Here is an 18,902-nt window from a genome sequence, read left to right on the forward strand (position 1 = left end):
TTATCTGGACGACTGGCTCATAACGGGGGAAACCCCAGGAATTTGCAGGACAAACATTCAAAGGACTATCGACCTCCTTCACGAGTTAGGCTTCTCAATCAACGAGAAAAAGTCAAGCCTAGTGCCAAGCACCTCAAAACAATTCCTAGGAGCAATCCTAGATACCCTAGAGGGGTTGACCTTTCCTTCAGAAGAAAGAATTTGGAATATACTACTGCAAATTCCGCATTATCAGTCCGGTCAACAAATAACGGTACGCAAAGCAATGCGTTTACTGGGCATGATGGCGTCATGTATTTACCTGGTCCCCCACGCGCGCCTGCGCATGCGTCCCATGCAGGAATGGTTGGCGAAACAGTGGTCTCAGGCAAGTGGTCAGTGGGACGATCTAGTGGTCGTTTCACCAACACTGGTACAAAGCCTGCACTGGTGGACAAGAGAATCTCGCACAGGGGAAACCCTTTTACGATCCCGAGGTACAGGCAATAGTCACTACAGATGCATGCCTGACGCGGTGGGGAGCTCACCATCTCCACCACACAGCTCAGGGTCTCTGGTCTCACTCGGTGGCCAAGAACCACATCAACCTGCCAGAGCTTCTGGCAGTATTCAGAGCGCTTCAGGCGTTCGAGCCCCACCTACTAAACCTGTCAGTGCAAATCCGGACAGACAGCACAACAGCCATGTTCTACCTGAACAAGCAAGGAGGGACTCGCTCGCCAAATCTGTCCAAGCTTGCCCAGAAAATCTGGATATGGGCACTCAGACGGAACATCTATTTGTCATCACAACATGTTCCAGGGGAGCTCAATTCCCTAGCGGATGCTCTGAGCAGAGACTCCCTCCCAGAGGAACACGAATGGGTTCTACACAGAGAGGTCATAGAAGATATCTTCTCTCAGTGGGGTTTCCCCACTATAGACTTATTCGCCACAAGCGAAAACAGACAATGCCCAGGATTTGCATCCAGGTTCCCCCAACCAGACTCCCAGGGGAACGCCCTGTGGATGAACTGGTCAGGGATGTTTGCGTACGCTTTTCCACCAACTCCTCTCATCAGGAAAGTGGTGAACAAGATGAACAGAGAGTCGATGACGCTCGTCCTAGTTGCTCCCATGTGGGCAAGACAACCGTGGTTCCCACACCTACGCAGGATGGTGGTGTGCGAACCCATCAAACTTCCAGCCTGGTACAACCTATTGTCCCAGCACCAAGGTCAAACAGTGCACCAGCAACCCAACTCAATGAACCTGGCAGCATGGCTCCTGAAGTCCTAGAGTTTGGACATCTCAATTTGCCACAGAGGTGTATGGACATCCTAAAAGAATCTAGGAAACCAAATACAAGGCACAGTTACTTTGACAAGTGGAAGAGGTTCGTTATCTGGTGCCAGAGTAGATCAATGAACCCCGTTGATTGCACTCCTTCCACTATTGTTACATACATGCTCCACCTGCTGGATGCAGGATTGGTTTTTAACTCACTGAAAGTACACCTGGCAGCCCTGTCGGCTTACACCACTTCCCATAGCAAGGTTTCGTGGTGGAAAGTACCAGTAGTTAATGTCATGATCTCTGCTTCCAAAAGGTCAGGGTTTTCCCAACTCCCTTGGAAGCAGATCCATAACCCAGGTTCCGAGTGCCAACCAGTCCCAATTGGGACCTTTTGGACCCAGTCCTGGCGCCAGTGGCACCAGGCTCATAAATATGCCCAGTCCCAGCGCTGGAAGCGCTGGGCTCATAATGCTTGGGTGGACTTACCTGCAGCAGACCATGCTGCTTACTTGCCTGCCAGTTGAGCCTCTGATCCTCTTCTGTTTGGAACTACTTTTCCTGTTGGGTGGGGCAGGAGCCACTCCCTAGATTCAGAACACTGGAACTCTTCTGGAAAGCAGGAACTCTTTTCTTACCTAGGCGTGGCTGTGGAAGGAGACACCTAAGCACTACAGGAGGCTATTTAAACCACACCCGATGGATGAATCTTGCTTTGCGTTATTCTGCATCCTCTGCAGCAGAACGCTCATCGTGTCTTCTGCATCTGATCCTGGGCCTAAGGAAAAAGGCTTACCATCCTGAATCCAGTCTTCAGCAACACCTATAAAGACAAGAAAGAACAGGTTAGCATTACGGTCTTCAGTGACAGCTCTTCACTTACCTGGTCCATCGGCTGTCACCAACGCCTCGCGCTGCATTCCGGCATCTGAAAGACAAAGGCTTACCTACTCTTCGTGCGCTCCGGAGGTCTTCACACTGCATTCCGGCATCTGAAAGACAAAAGCTTAGCAACTCTTCGCACGCTCCGGAGGCCTTCGGCGCTGCATCCCGCATCTGAAAGACAAAACAAGGTGCGTTTAAAGACATTGGGGAACTTTAATACTCACGTGCCATTACTCCTTTCCACATCTAACCCAGTGGGTATTCCGGCACCCTGCAGCCGCTCCGAACTTGTACCTGCAAAATAAAAAGACAGTTAGAGCGCATCGTGAAGCAGGCAACAAGCGCTTACTTACGTGCTTCCAGGCGCTTCTATTCATCACACGGGCTCCATCTTCAACTCACTTCAGCCCGTCATCCGCCATCGCCGGAACCCTGCAAAACAAGAGACATCATTACTAAAGACTTTAAAGACATTAGGATTACTCAAAACTTACCGTTCGTGCAGTAAACGACGGACAGCAGTCCTCTGAAGTCAAGAGGCCTGCTCCCCTTATCCAGTGAAGAAACTGGTTACAGCACCCTGCCCCGAGGCAGATGGAGAGCACGGCGTTCACTTACCTAAGACATCTTACCCTTCGAGTCAGACATACAGTGCACAGAGGTCCAGCCCAAAGAGCCAGCCGTGTGTTACACATCACCTTTGAAGATACGGTATACGCCCAGTCAAGACCGGCGCCTCTACGGGAATCAGGTGAGCGTTACAGAACGCAAAGCCTACCACAAAACTCCCGTCCAGGCGCTATGGAAACCTCGGATACCGACCAGCTAGCCCAGTTACTTGGGGAACTAAGGGCAGAAGTGCATGCAGCCCGTCAGGAAACGAACGCTCTAAGAAGGGAACTGATTATTTCCAAGGAGCGAACAGATGATCTTGCTAGAGAATTGCTACAGTCACAAGCCGGACAGACCCCGTTACCCGCATCTGGGGGAAATCTTCCTTCTACATCCTCTATGAATCCAGTGCAGATCAACCTACCTGGGAATGTACCTCTGGCTCCGCCCGAACGATTTTCTGGTGACCCAAAGAGGTTTGCAGTATTTATCAATCAGTGCCGGTTGCATTTCTTATGCCGGCCAGCAGCCTTTCCAACTAATCAAGCTAAAGTAGCTTTCGTGCTTTCGTACCTTAATGGCAATGCGGCAGACTGGTCGATCCCTCTAGTAAATCAAGATGATCCGGTCCTCCATGATTTTCAAGCTTTTCAGCTCAGTATGGAAAAACTGTTCACAAGACATTCACAGGGGCAGGCCTTGGACAATGAGCTTCTTTCGTTGCGACAAGGTAATCAAGACCTTTTGGCTTATATTGCGTCTTTCAACAGACTGATAGTGGAAACTCAATGGCCTGAGGACAAAAGGATTACGCTGTTTTATAGAGGTCTACGTGGAGAGCTCAAAGATGTGTTAGCCCAAGTAGTGAATCCCCCACAAGATTGTTCGGACTATATAGACTTAGTCGTTCAAATAGATCACAGACTGCAGAACAGGAAGGCCGATCGTTCCAAGTTTGATGCTCGAGTATTTTCCAAACTGCCAACTCCTTCCAAAGGAGTAGACTCCGGGGAACCCATGCAAATAGGGGGTCTGAAAGGTCCTCTAACACAAAAGGAGCGGGAAAGGAGAAAACAGTTGCAATTATGCCTCTATTGCGGAAACTCAGGGCACTTTCTTCGAGACTGTCCGGTGAAACCTGCCAAGAAGGCAGTAGGAGCTGCAGTTACCAAAGTTACAAACTCTGAGCAGGGAAACGACCTCGCCCGACAAGAATAGAGGTCCTCTTGCCGAGCGTGAAAACCAGTTCTGTGACCTCGCATTTCGTGATACATATGGTCCTCATTAGCCCTGATAATCCGGATCGATTACATGCAATTGAAGCTTACGTCGACAGCGGTGCCATCGGCAATTATGTGGATCATGAAATGGTTTTGAGGATGAATCTAACTCTTTGTCCCAAGGCTGTAAAGGACGTCATTAATACGGTGGATGGTACGGAGATAGCCTCCGGGCCAGTAACGCATACCACTCAAGAGGTGACGCTAGTAAGTCAAGATGGACACCATGAGAAGATCGTGTTCGATGTGATCAAGGCCCCTCAGTTTCAGATTATTCTAGGAATACCTTGGTTAGAGAAACACAATCATCTGATCGATTGGCGAGCAAGAACGGTCCAGTTTCCAGAATGTGTCTCTACTTGTCACCCTCCACCTGGTGTTGCACTGGCAGCAATTTCTTCAGAGACTCCCCAGTTACCTCCCGAATACCTAGAATACCAAGATGTTTTCAGGAAGGATCAGGCTAACTCTCTACCTCCTCATAGGTCTTATGACTGCCAGATAGACCTGATACCTGGATCTACTCCTCCTTGTAGTAGAATTTATGCCCTCACCGAGCCTGAGAACCTTCACCTTCGACAACACCTGGATCAATACCTGGCAAATGGGTTTATTCGTCCTTCCAAGTCCCCTGCTTCTTCAGCTTTGTTCTTCGTTCCAAAAAAGGAAGGAGACCTTAGAACTTGTATAGATTATCGCTCCCTGAACCAGATCACTGTTAAGAATAGATATCCGTTACCTTTGATCCCTGAACTCCTGGACCAAGTCAGAAAAGCATGCATATATACAAAGCTGGATCTTAGAGGAGCTTACCACTTGGTACGAGTAAAAGAGGGCGATGAATGGAAGACGGCCTTCCGCACCAAGTATGGGCTATTTGAATATCAGGTCATGCCCTTCGGACTTTGCAATGCCCCGGCCGCCTTTCAATATTTTATGAACGATGTCCTCAGAGAGCTCATAGATGTGTGTGGTGTTGTTTACATTGACGACATCCTTGTTTATTCTTAATCGGAATCTGAACATCGGAAACACGTGAAAATGGTCCTCGAAAGATTGCGTCAACACAAACTTTTCGCTAAGTTGGAAAAATGTGTTTTCAACGTGACTGAAGTTGAATTCTTGGGATTCATATTATCACCTGGCGGAGTGCGTATGGATTCAAAGAAGGTCGATGCAGTTCTCAAATGGCCATCACCATCCTCCGTAAAAGGTGTGCAAAGCATGTTAGGCTTCGCTAACTTTTACCGCAGGTTTATCCCCGAATTCTCTCGAATAGTCCAGCCCATCACTGCCTTTTTAAAGAAAAACAAACGTTTTGAATGGCCTACCGAGGCGGAACAAGCTTTCCAGGATTTGAAGACTAAATTTATCTCTGCACCAATCTTAAAACACCCTCGCCCCGAACTCCCCTACATCGTGGAAACTGATGCTTCAAGCCTTGCCATGGGGGCAGTTCTATCACAAAAGGACCCGGTAACCAATCAGTTGCATCCCGTGGCATTTTGGTCCCGCAAATTCTCGCCTCCTGAAATCAATTACACGATTACTGACAAGGAACTTCTGGCTATCAAGTCTGCCTTTAAGGCTTGGCGGCATTATCTGCTGGGGGCCCGACACACCGTTACTGTGATTACGGATCACCGAAACCTGCAATATTTGAAAACCGCAAAAGCCCAATCCTCTAGACAACTCCGTTGGGCATTATTCTTTGCCGAGTTTGACTTCATAATTACCTATCGACCTGGTACAAAGAACGGTAAAGCTGATGCCCTTTCTCGGATGGGAGTGGAAGAACACTTGATCAACCCTAAACCTGTACCAATCATTCCCGAACAAAGAATTCTGGGTGTAATCGCCACAGAATCCATAGAGGAAGTTAAGGATAAAGCCAGGCAACTTGTAACTCCAGCAGACATACAGAATTGGCATCTGCAGGGAAAGGACTTTGCAGTAAAGGACAACTTATTGTATTTCCAAGAACGATTATACCTACCCAGCACAGATTTACAGAAAAAAGTAATCTCTTGTTATCACGATTCTTTAATGGAAGGACATCCCGGTATGTCCAAGACCTCAGAAAAGATCAAGCGCTACTTCTGGTGGCCGTCTTGGAAAAAAGATATCCGAGACTTTATAATGTCCTGTGGAGTATGCGCCCAAAACAAGAGTCAAAAGGAAAGACCAGCAGGCCTCTTACGCCCTATTGACATCCCACCTCGCCCTTGGCATACGCTTTCTATGGACTTCATCACCGATCTACCTCCATGCTCCGGATACAATACGATTCTAGTAATCGTGGACTTATTCTCCAAGATGGCGCATTTCATTCCGCTCAAAGGCTTGCCAACAGCAGCAACTCTGGCCCGAGAATTTCTCGAAAACATCGTCCGACTGCACGGTTTTCCTTCGGTTCTAATTTCGGATCGAGGTAGTCAATTTATTTCTCATTTTTGGCAAAGTTGCTGTCGGTCGGCTCAAATTGATGTGAGACTATCGACCAGTCACCACCCTCAGACCGACGGACAAACCGAGAGGACCAATCAAACTCTGGAACAGTATTTACGCTGCATGCTGCAACAAACGGAAAAAACTTGGAAAGACATCCTTTGGATAGCCGAATATGCCTACAATAACTGTCCATTCGGGAACTGGGAAAACCCCGTTTTTTCTTTTGTACGGCAGTCACCCTCGAACCTCGGAGTTGGATCCCCTCCAAGATCTTGCAACACCAGCAGTAGACTACCTGCATTCTACAATCACCCAAGCCTTTAAGGAAGCTGTTTCTCACCTTCAAAGGGCTAAAGAACAATACAAGAAAGGAGCAGATCAACATCGAAGGAAGCCCCTCAATATCAAGTAGGGGATCAAGTCTGGTTATCCACCAAATATCTACCTCTAAAAGGGCCACGCACATTCAACCCAAGATACCTTGGTCCCTATTCCATCACTACCGTAGTAAACCCAGTAGCGGTCAAGTTGGACTTGCCCCCTCACATGAAGATACATCCGGTCTTCCACGTCTCTCTATTAAAACCCGTGCAACCTCAAACCCGACTAACTAAATCTCCAAAACCTATCCTAGTTGATGGAGAACTCGAGTTTGAAGTCAAAAGCATTCTGGACTCCAAGATCTCCAAATCTAAACTATTTTACCTAATTGACTGGAAAGGCTACAGCCCCCAAGAGAGATCCTGGGAACCTGCTGAATATGTCCACGCTCCTCGCCTAATCAAAAGATTTCACCGAACATTTCCTGACAAGCCAAAACCCCCGGAGAAGCCTGGTTTGGGAGGGGCCTTGAGGGGGGTACTGTCATGATCTCTGCTTCCAAAAGGTCAGGGTTTTCCCAACTCCCTTGGAAGCAGATCCATAACCCAGGTTCCGAGTGCCAACCAGTCCCAATTGGGACCTTTTGGACCCAGTCCTGGCGCCAGTGGCACCAGGCTCATAAATATGCCCAGTCCCAGCGCTGGAAGCGCTGGGCTCATAATGCTTGGGTGGACTTACCTGCAGCAGACCATGCGGCTTACTTGCCTGCCAGTTGAGCCTCTGATCCTCTTCTGTTTGGAACTACTTTTCCTGTTGGGTGGGGCAGGAGCCACTCCCTAGATTCAGAACACTGGAACTCTTCTGGAAAGCAGGAACTCTTTTCTTACCTAGGCGTGGCTGTGGAAGGAGACATCTAAGCACTACAGGAGGCTATTTAAACCACACCCGATGGATGAATCTTGCTTTGCGTTATTCTACATCCTCTGCAGCAGAACGCTCATCGTGTCTTCTGCATCTGATCCTGGGCCTAAGGAAAAAGGCTTACCATCCTGAATCCAGTCTTCAGCAACACCTATAAAGACAAGAAAGAACAGGTTAGCATTACGGTCTTCAGTGACAGCTCTTCACTTACCTGGTCCATCGGCTGTCACCAACGCCTCGCGCTGCATTCCGGCATCTGAAAGACAAAGGCTTACCTACTCTTCGTGCGCTCCGGAGGTCTTCACACTGCATTCCGGCATCTGAAAGACAAAAGCTTACCAACTCTTCGCACGCTCCGGAGGCCTTCGGCGCTGCATCCCGCATCTGAAAGACAAAACAAGGTGCGTTTAAAGACATTGGGGAACTTTAATACTCACGTGCCATTACTCCTTTCCACATCTAACCCAGTGGGTATTCCGGCACCCTGCAGCCGCTCCGAACTTGTACCTGCAAAATAAAAAGACAGTTAGAGCGCATCGTGAAGCAGGCAACAAGCGCTTACTTACGTGCTTCCAGGCGCTTCTATTCATCACACAGGCTCCATCTTCAACTCACTTCAGCCCGTCATCCGCCATCGCCGGAACCCTGCAAAACAAGAGACATCATTACTAAAGACTTTAAAGACATTAGGATTACTCGAAACTTACCGTTCGTGCAGTAAACGACGGACAGCAGTCCTCTGAAGTCAAGAGGCCTGCTCCCCTTATCCAGTGAAGAAACTGGTTACAGCACCCTGCCCCGAGGCAGATGGAGAGCACGGCGTTCACTTACCTAAGACATCTTACCCTTCGAGTCAGACATACAGTGCACAGAGGTCCAGCCCAAAGAGCCCAGCCGTGTGTTACACATCACCTTTGAAGATACAGTATACGCCCAGTCAAGACTGGCGCCTCTACGGGAATCAGGTGAGCGTTACAGTTAAAGCCTTCATGGAAGGAGTAAAGAGACTTCACCCTCCTATTTCAAACCCACCACCAGGATGGGACCTTAATGTGGTGCTAGCCAAGCTCATGGGCCCCCCTTTCGAACCCATGCATAAAAGCAGTCTCAAACACCTGACTTATAAAACGGCCTTCTTAGTAGCTATTACTTCTATAAGAAGGGTCAGTGAAATTCAGGCTCTGTCAGTGCAGGATCCCTTCTTTACTGTCCATAAAGACAAACTGGTTTTACGCACACACCCTAGGTTCTCACCTAAATTTATATCTAAATTCCATGTAAACCAGTCCATCGAGCTTCCGGCTTTCTTCCAGGACCCGCAAAGCTCGGCTGAGGTGAAACTACACACCCTAGATGTGCGTAGGGCGGTCCTCTACTATGTAAATAAAACCAGACCGCTAAGAAAAACAGATCAACTGTTTGTCTCCGTAGCTACAGGCAGAGAGGGGGATCGCGTCTCTAAAGGTGCCATCTCAAAGTGGATTATTAACTGTATCCAGCTGTGTTACTCACTTTCTGAAAGAACTCTGCCTTTCACGCCAAGAGCCCACTCTACTAGAGGCATTGGGGCCACTCTGGCTTTCATTGCAAATGTACCCCTTGACACCATTTGCAAAGCAGCTTTACTCAGCATTACTGCATTGACACCCATTCCAAGGCAGATACACAAGTGGGACAAGCGGTTCTAAGACACTTATTTGCTCATGACCCTTCTCACATCCCACCTCCTTCTTCAGGTACTGCTCGCTAATCCATGCACAGCATGTGATCTAAGCAGATTCCACAAGCCTCAGAAGGGATACATTACTCACCGTAATCGTATTTCTGATGCTTGTATCTGCTTAGATTCACATGCGACCCACCCTTCCTCCCCTCTGAGAGAAGGCGCATGATGGCTTGTAGTCTTACCTTTCTGTCTATCTGCTTGGATTATCTGTACTCACGCTACTCCTCATGCTACCTCATGTCAGAAAAAATACAATCTGAGGATCCTAGACGCGTGAGGGATCTTGGGTACAGTGGACGTCACACTAGGGATAGTATTACTGGCATGCCCTGTGTCGACGCCCATTTTCGAGTTTCGAAAAACAAACTGTAATACTCTGCAGCTTCCACTAGATGTCGGCCTATGCACAGCATGTGAATCTAAGCAGATACAAGCATCAGAAATACGATTACGGTGAGTAATGTATCCCATACAACCCTAATTACTTATTAGACAAGTCTTAATGAGAAACACCACTTATTTTCAGACAGAGGTGAGCGCTTAACATAAGATGGCACTCTAATAAGTTATTAAAAAGGGAGGGAAAAAGGCAGAGTTATGGAAGCACACAAATTTCAATACTTTTTAAAGAATCACAGTAAGGCAGGACAGGCAGAGTTCTACTGGAGAGTCAGGAAGTCAATTGCAAGGCCCACTCTTGGAGAGAGCAAGCAGAAGGGGTCCAGGTTCACACAGTGGGGTTATGCCCAAAGAGTCTTGTAGATAGTTTGCACACAAAGAATGAAATTAGTTAGAAAAAGTTAGCTAGGTTGCCCCAGGCCAGCCCAGGTTAGAAAGTCGAGGCTTTACTGTCACCCCGAACGATCTGTCGCAAGGGAAGCCAGGCGGGACACAATACCTTAAGTGGGAAGGAAGCTCCAGCGGGGCCAGTTGTTCCTGGCAGCGGGTGCAAGTCGGTGTTTCGTCCAGAGGAAGAAGAGGTCTCGCCGTGGAGGAAAGATGAAGGTTGTTGCACTGCCAGGGAAGAAACCAGCCGCGGAGTTATTCGGTTAAAAGGTACTACCCTTCTATACGCGGTAGTGGTAAGCTTTGGTATTCCGGTTGCCGGGGTGCTTGGCATGGGCAAGGCGGCCACTAGATGCACCAGGAAGGTGAAAAGAAGGCAAAACTGGTTATCCCCACCAGTCAAAGGAAGAAGACTCTCCGGACTGGAGATCTCCTCTGTCGTTGGGAAAAGTGGTGAGACGGTTCAGCAGGGGTCCACCGGTGGTGTCGTCGTTGCAGGTCGGCTCAGCTTCTCCCTCCTCGGATTCTTAGGTCCTGTGGCGAATTATGAAGTTCCAGTCCCCAAAGCCCTGCTTTTATGCAGCAAACCCCCATTCATTCAGCCTAGCTGTCAATCAAACATGCTAAGTGGTGAGCCAGCCGGCTCACCACTTGGGCCAATCACACAAGAGTGCGACTTGAGTTGCCAAGGCAACTCAGTCCAGGGTGCCTAAAACCCCTCCCACACCCCCTGTGGTACCCAGACAGAGTGACACCACTTTTGGAGGCTTCTGTGGAGAAGCCTGCCAAAAAGTGGAACAAAGGGCTTGACTTGGGTTGGAGTCACAGAAGAGAACACAAACGCCATTTTAGAATCGAGTTATGGCAAAAAATACCAACCGGTGAATTAATATTAAATAAATAAACCGGCGGTATGTTCGATGCTATAGGAATTAAATAATTAAAGTTGATAGCCTCAAACAATGGGAAAATCCTATAGAGATAGATTTGCGGTCGAATATAAAAAGTAGTATCCACTGCCACCAGCCAAAACTCGATCAGGGGGGGCGGAGACATGCCCCCTCGAACAACAGACCCCGGGGCAATCGAATTGCCCCGACCAGTACGTCCACAATATGATGGTTTGTACTGGTTTCTGTTCATAATTTGGGACTAGCAAAGCCAATGGTGACTTTACATGCCCTGGGAGACAGTAGTCAGTCCCAGGGTATGGAGTCTATGTTGGGGGGTCGCTACAACACCCCTGGGTTACGGCACGGAGGGTGCTGTGTAACCCACATCAAAAACACATGAAACCCTATAGAGTAAAAGACCCCATAGCCCATAAAACACACGGAAAGACAAAGGAACACCTCAAATCATGTCTAAGAGTGGGAGTAAAAGAGTCTCACTCTTAGCAGGAGAAAAAAATAAACCCCAAAAATCCAGCAAAGCTGCTGGGGACTCACTAGGTTTGGGAAATTAGCCTTTACAGAGAATTCTCCCTAACATGGTAAAGGGAAAAACATATGGGACAAGGTGTGGCATTTGGTGGTGCTCTGTTAATGTGGACGGGGCTTACGCAAAGATACCCGGTGTGTGGCTGCCTTTTCTGAAATTATCAGTAATATTTAAGAAATGTTTTTAGGCCTACCTATGGTGCAGTTTCAGATCTGCCATGGCAGTTTCCAAGCATGTTGTTAAGGATTGAGAGCAGAGACCAAGTGAACCGAAATCACCATGAAGGTCATTTTTCCTCTTTCTCCTGTTCAAGGGTGCACTGCTTTTGGCTGGATGACACTCCAGGGCAAAAAGAGTAGCGGCACAGACCTGCACAGCAAGACAGCTGCCACGATTGGGATCAGCCGGGAGCATGCTAAAGTGTTCACCTATGGGCGCATCTATGGAGCAGGAACACCCTTTGCTGAACGTTTACTAATGCAGTTTAACCATCGGCTAACGCAGCAGGCGGCTGGTGAGAAAGCAAGGCAGATGTATGCCATAACCAAAGGGATTAGGCGGTAAGTGCTAATTCAGACTGATTTGTTTGTATTGCTAAATATATTTAATTATTTATTGTGATTCAGTTTACTAGTAAACCTTTCACACATTGCACATCACATATAACATGGAATTGTTAAAATCCCCAATTACAGTTTATGTTTTTAGAATTAATTAGCACAATTCATGACATGTAACTATTCATAAAATTCATAGCCATCTTATCTGCCCAGAATCACATTTCCTTTGTAATCATCTGAACTTGTTACTTAGTATGTTAAAATCTTGCATACAAAAGCTAAAATTGCATAAGCTACAGAGTCACCGATGCTTATCGCTTAACATTTTAAAATCTTATGTACAAAAGCTAAATTTGCAATGGATAAAGTTTGCTGAACATCATACCGATACCAGAATTGTTCTGTCTTTAAAGAGCGTTTATGCGGAACACATTTTCCCAACGAATACAAACGCTGAGGCATCATTAATTCACATGTAATTATTTAATGTTTTAAAGTTGCTAAATATATGGACTTATGTAATCAGTGTGTTTCCAGTTCATAGACCTTAGACTAGTAAAACATTGTGAAATGTATCATCTGTACTCTTTTAGGCTACAAGACCAGAGCACACACTGTCAGTTTTACCACTCCGGACCAATCCTACCACCCTAAGCTTTTTTTAAAAAACTTTATTTTTGGTTTGCTTATCACATCACATACGCTTCAATTTCCCTCCAACATTGAAATACAAATATTTATTACAGTGTGACTTTCCTCCCCCACCCCCTTCCCCACCCCCTCCCCACCCGATTCATACTGTACTCCTGCATCTTTGTACATTTGCATTGTTTTGGCTGTATTAGGGTTCCCGGTCACTGGGGATTCATGGTGAGTTCAATCACTATCTGAGTCCTCCGTGTCCGAAGGAGTGCCACGTAGGTATGCTCTGAATGGGGACCAGATGTCTTTCGGTCTGCACGGTGTGGGCAACATCCTTGTTTACATCTCCTCGCATTCGTTAACATATGTTAGGGCTGCAAAGAATTGTTCCGTGCGTGGGGCGTGATTGCTCTTCCCATTTTGAAGAGTACACTTCTTGGCTATCGCGCAGGTGACATTGAACAGACTCCTGGTTTTTTCTGTGGTTTTACCTATGTCACCGAACAGGTATTTCTGGGGTTTGAGCTGCGCTGGGATTTGTGTCATATCTTCCAAGATAATTGCCACTTCACACCAGAACCCGGCTATCAGGGGACAGGCCCAGTACATGTGGAAAGCGTCTGCATGAGGGTTGTTGCATTTTGGGCAATTTCCAGATGAGGAATTATGAACCTTTGCCATTTTGACTGGAGTGTAATAGAGTTTTTTCAACATTTTGAACTGTATTAGTCTTAAACCCGCATTCAGCAAGACTTTCTTAGAAAGGAGACAGTATCTGGACCATTTCCCTTCTTCTATTGTAGTGCCCATGTCCTTTTCCCATGAAGCCTTGATGATGATCAATGATTTTGTGTGCATTTGGACTATGTTGTATAGTTTGGATACTCCTGTGTTTGTGAATACAAAGATTGATAACATGCATGTTCGGGCGGTTCTACTAGGAATGTTGCCCATCGTTTCTGGAATGCCGCTTTCATACAGTGGTATTGCAAAGTGACAAGTTGGTTTCTCCCTACTGTGTCTGCAAAATCTTCTGGGGTTACGAATCTACCATTTGGGAACATGGCTTTCATTTTAAATTCATACTCCGGGATCCAAGCCTTCTGTAAACTAATGTCATATGTTTGCTTAATGCCCGGGAAATACCATAGCGGGGCCTGTGAATCGTAGGGAGTGTCTATGCGGAGCCTCTTACTGATTGCGGCTCAGGCTGCGATTGTACAGAATGCCGGTTCGAATTTGCAATCATCTTTGAGATTTCGCGAATATTATGGATCTCAGGTCTGTTGGGTGGTCCGAGTGTCGTTCAATGAGGACATGTGGTGTTCTGTCTGTGGGGTCCTGCCAGTGTTTTCCGTATTGTGCCTGTGCCACTTGATAATATAGCTCAAAGTCGGGCGTGGCAAAGCCCCCCATTTCATAGGGTTCCACTAGTTTGTCCCATTTCAGCCTGTTGGCTCCGCCATTCCATATGAAGGTGGTCGCCATGGAGCGTAGGTTTTCAAAAAAGAGTTTGCCTGACCATATTAGAACATTGCTGAACATATAGAGGAGCTTGGGGAGCACTACCATTTTATGCACCGCAACTCGGCCAGCAAGCGATATGGGAAGTCTAGCCCAGAATTGGAGTTTGGTATGGATCGTCTGCAATGGGGATTCATAGTTATCTATATATAAGGACGATTTGTCTTGGAAACCAGGATTCCCAAATGCCTAATGTGGTTAGCGGCCCATCTCAGGCCGTGCATGTGTGAGTAGGGCAGATAGTGGCCTGTGTCAACGGGATGATTTCAGATTTAGTGGTGTTTATTTTATAGCCTGAGTGTGTAGTGAAGTCTCCTATCAATGTTAGTCTGGGGGCCAGGTTCTTTTCTGGTTCTCGTATATACAACAGTGCATCATCTGCATATAATTATAATGAAATGGATTGATAAACACCCGCCATTCTTATGCCCCTTAGTTCTTGTTACAGTCTGATTGCAGCCGCCACTGGTTCTACAGTAAGAGCGAAAAGGATGGGAGAGAAGGGACATCCCTGTCTGGTGCCTCTATGTAAATTGAAATGCTTGGATAGGGTACGATTTGTTAGGACCCTAGCTTTGGGAGAGGAGTAAAGCAATCTGACACACTGTGTAAAGTACGGGCCAAACCCAAATTTGTTAAGCACTTGTTAAGATGGATTTCTGACCTGGAGGGGCAGAAGTTCAGAAGGCCAGCCTAGTTTCTTGGAACAGGGTAACCGCTGGACAAGCCAGACCAATCAGGGTAGCGATGGCGGCGGTCAAGACTAAGTCTCAAGAGCGGTGAGGGTGACAGAAAGACCTCAATGAGCACACCAAGCAAGGACACTTACAAATTACTCCAGACAGGTGTGTTATTAAAAATATAGACACATTTATTACAAGGCTTTTGTAACATCGACCATAGCAAAGAATCACAATAATACTAAAGTAAACCAACAAATCACTATCAATACAATATATATACAAGATTGAGGGGTCTAAGGAGTTATGAGCACGTAATATGTAGACCACCTAGATGGGGAGGAAAACAGTCAGTGCAAGTAATCATTAGACCCAGTTCGACATCAGAAATGCACCTGACTAGGAGGAAGTCCGAGCCCTACGAAGAGAGGAGCCTTATGCTCAAAAGTACCTGCATGCGCTGGTGCCAATGGATAAAGTAGGGTCTCTTCAAGGGTCTCGGGCAGTTCAGGCAGGTGAATGAAGCGATGCAGCACAAGCCCCCACTACTCAAGCAAGGCCTCCACTTGTGGGCAGAGGCAGGGTGAGAGTGCAGGATAGAGTCGCTATTTCGCAACAGCGGTAGAAAAGAAACGGGCTCTTGCATGAGGGGCCACCGGTTGGGGTATGGACTACTCACCGGTCCCCGACGCAGGCAGACCCAGACTTCTCCAGTTCAGTTCACGTTGCTGGCAGGTTCAGCTGCGATGATCAGGATGTCTCGACACCGTGTATATTCTGTGTAGCAGGATACAGGGTCGAGGGTGTCGCAAATGCAGCGAACGTGCACAGGTTGTTAACACAGCAGGGCAACACAGCAACCGCGTTAACTCTGGTCTGGGCGCACTCGTCTCACTTCAGACCTGGGAATGCCAAGTGTACGAAATTCAGTGTGAGGGTGCCGTGGACGCAGAGCAAGCAGTAGACCAAGTTTCGAGGGCTTCCCTGAAACGGCGGCGGTGACCGAGCAAAGCGTCCTGCGTAATCTGGTCAGCCCACTGGTTGGCCCAGGGACACTTCCGAAGAGGCTTACTTGCAGGGTTTGATGAAGGTGCCGGGAATAGTTGGTCCCACTATTCCAATGGGTCAAAGCGCCTTTGCAGACCTTCTAGGACGATTCGATGCAGAGGGATCTCGCAGGACGACAGCGGTTCAGGGTGCCAAACCTTCAGCGGGTCACCAGCGGTTCCTCGACTCAGCTTCTTGTTGCAGGATACTTGGCTCCTTATCCCTTGTTCGGTGTGAACTCAGGAGACCGACATGGTAGTGGTGTTTTCAGCCTCCTCTTATCCAAAGTTCCCTTCATGCCAAAACGGAGAGGACCCAATGGGAGATCCGCTCACAAACACTCACACCATACGTGGACCTATCACGGACCATGGTGGTCCCAGGCATTCAGGACACGCCAGACTCTCTGGCACCCAGGATGTGTATTGGGAACAGACATCCCAGCCCACATCCTGGAGGCATACACACAAGGCATGCAGAAGCCTGCGAAAGCTTTGGGGGAAAGTGCATGACCAAATAAGGACTGACCCGGTTCGGCTCGACCTGGCGAAGGTGAAGGGGCAAGATGGCCAAAGGACAGGACAAAGAACCTCGTGGCATGGCCATTTTGTAGCCAGGCCACTTATCTGTGCCAAACGCGGTAAGCGCGGATAACATGGTGAAAAAGGGTTCAAAACACAAGAGAAACGATAGCTGCCACCAGTCCTGTCCATGACACACTTGCACAGTTCATAATAAGTCCAGCGAGAGTTTCTAGGGCCTTTGGAATGACTAGAGACCCAAGAGCTTGGTAAAGTAAGTTACAGTGCACTCTTGTTTCATGTTGCACAAAAGCTGCAACATGAGGAAAGGACTGAGGGAAACAAAGTCTCCCAGTACTGACTGTCTTAAGGGCATGTCAGTTTCCCCATAAAAATTGAGCAAAAGCCCAGAGCAGTGCGGCGGAAGGCTGCGCTTCTTGGGCAAAGTCTAGATCAGGGTGTAAAACAGCAGCAAAAAGTTTGGGGGTTGCCACATGGAGGGAAAATTACATACAATATGAAATCTTTCCTAACAGCACTTCGAACAGGTATGCCCATGAAACCGAGTCGAATGCTTTCTCCGCATCCAATGTTACAGCTACCGCCTGTACTTCCGGGTTAATCTGAGCCATGATGCTGAATAGTCTAAGCAAGTTTAAGGCTGTAGACCTTGTAGGAATAAAGCCGCACTGGTAGGGGTGTATTAGGGTGGTCATTTTGAGTAACAATCTAGTGGCGAGTACTTTAGCGTAGATCTTGGCTTCTGTGTTAATCAAGGAGAGGGGGCGATAGGAGGAGCGCTCATGGGTGAAGCGTCTGGGCTTCAGAAGACCGTTATCACTGCGTCTGTCGTGTCCGGGAGTGAGCCAGAGCTCATGGCTTCCTCCCACACTAAAGTTAGTATTGGAGCTAATATTGTGGAATATTCTTTATAGAGTTCAGATCTCAGGCTGTCTGGGCCTGGGGTTTTGCAGTTATTTGATCGCTTCAGCAATCTCTTCGCTGGTTATTTTCTGCTCGAGGGCCCAGTTATCTTTTAGCGAGAGCCGAGGGAGAGTGATCTTGCTCAGATATTACCTTATGTCTTCCTGCATGTGTGTGTCCTGGTTTGCGTATAGTTTGTTGCAGTATTCCCTGAATTCAGTATTGATTTCTTCTCCCCCGTCTACAGCTATTCCATCACCTGCCAAAAGGCTTGTGATTGGGGTATGGTTATATTCGTTCCGTAATAAGCATGCTAGGTGATATCCTGCCCTATTGCCCTCCCCGTATCTACGCGACCTAGTTGGCGTGGCCATATATTGTTCTTTAGTTGCTAAATCATTACATTTTTGGAGGTGTGCATTGATGTCAGCCAACGTTTGCTTATTATGTGTTGTACTATATTGGGTTTCAAGTTTTTTCAGATGTGTTTCAGTATTGTCTAATTCAGCTCTGACGGTCTTAAGGAGTCCGGTGGTTTTGGACATTATGCTGCCTCTTACCCACACCTTGAATGTTTCCCAAATTGTGGCCCACTTGTCTACTGACCCTTTATTCAGTTGGAAAAATTCCTCCATTTCAATATATAGCGACTCTGCCACATTTGGGTCCTTCAAGATGTTTGGGGGCATTCTCCATCGCTGACATGGTGGTTTGATATTATGCAGTGATGCCTCAAGTATGACCGGAGAGTGATCCGAGAGGGTGCGGCGGAGTATATCGCAGCGCTCTGCTGAGTTAATCAGGGACGAGGAAATGAACCAGTAGTCTATTATGGATTCTGTGTCATGTACTGACGACTAGAACGTCTATTGCCTGTCTGTTGGGTGTATCCCTCTCCAGGCATCGGTCAGGGTTAGTTCTGCTAGGGCTTGATGTATGATGGTGGCCGATCTAGTGAGGGTCCTCTGTTTACTCGAAGAGCTGTCTGATGAAAGATCAAGGATAGTGTTAAAGTCCCCTCCCCACAATACCCATGCGCCCATTGTCGAACCAATTTCAACAAGGAGATGAACATAGAATTCGGGGTCATCTAGATTTGGGCCATAGGTGTTGATCAGTATACATTTTTTGCCTGCAACCGTGCCCCAGACCACAGTATATCTACATTGTGGATCAATTTTGCTTTTTTCGGTGGGAAACCCCAGCAAAGGGTGTATTAGCGTGAGGACACCTCTGTTCTGGGATGAATATTCAGTGTAGTGTCTGTTATTACCCCATTGTCGCAAAACACTTTCATTGGTTCCCTTCAAT

At 47.4% G+C, this 18,902-nt stretch overlaps 1 protein-coding gene across 2 annotated transcripts in view; it reads left to right on the forward strand.

The window, feature by feature from the left end:
* Nucleotides 1-18,902, forward strand: part of POLG (DNA polymerase gamma, catalytic subunit) — a 1,004,779-nt gene that overhangs the window by 879,251 nt on the left and 106,626 nt on the right. For both annotated transcript variants that reach the window (XM_069624312.1, XM_069624311.1), the window contains exon 18: nucleotides 12,007-12,253. In XM_069624312.1, coding sequence (XP_069480413.1) covers nucleotides 12,007-12,253 — 247 coding nt within the window. The remainder of the gene's footprint in view (nucleotides 1-12,006; nucleotides 12,254-18,902) is intronic.

The sequence above is a fragment of the Ambystoma mexicanum genome, chromosome 11 (assembly GCF_040938575.1).
Source record: "Ambystoma mexicanum isolate Mex_15411 chromosome 11, UKY_AmexF1_1, whole genome shotgun sequence".
Lineage (NCBI taxonomy): Eukaryota > Metazoa > Chordata > Amphibia > Caudata > Ambystomatidae > Ambystoma > Ambystoma mexicanum.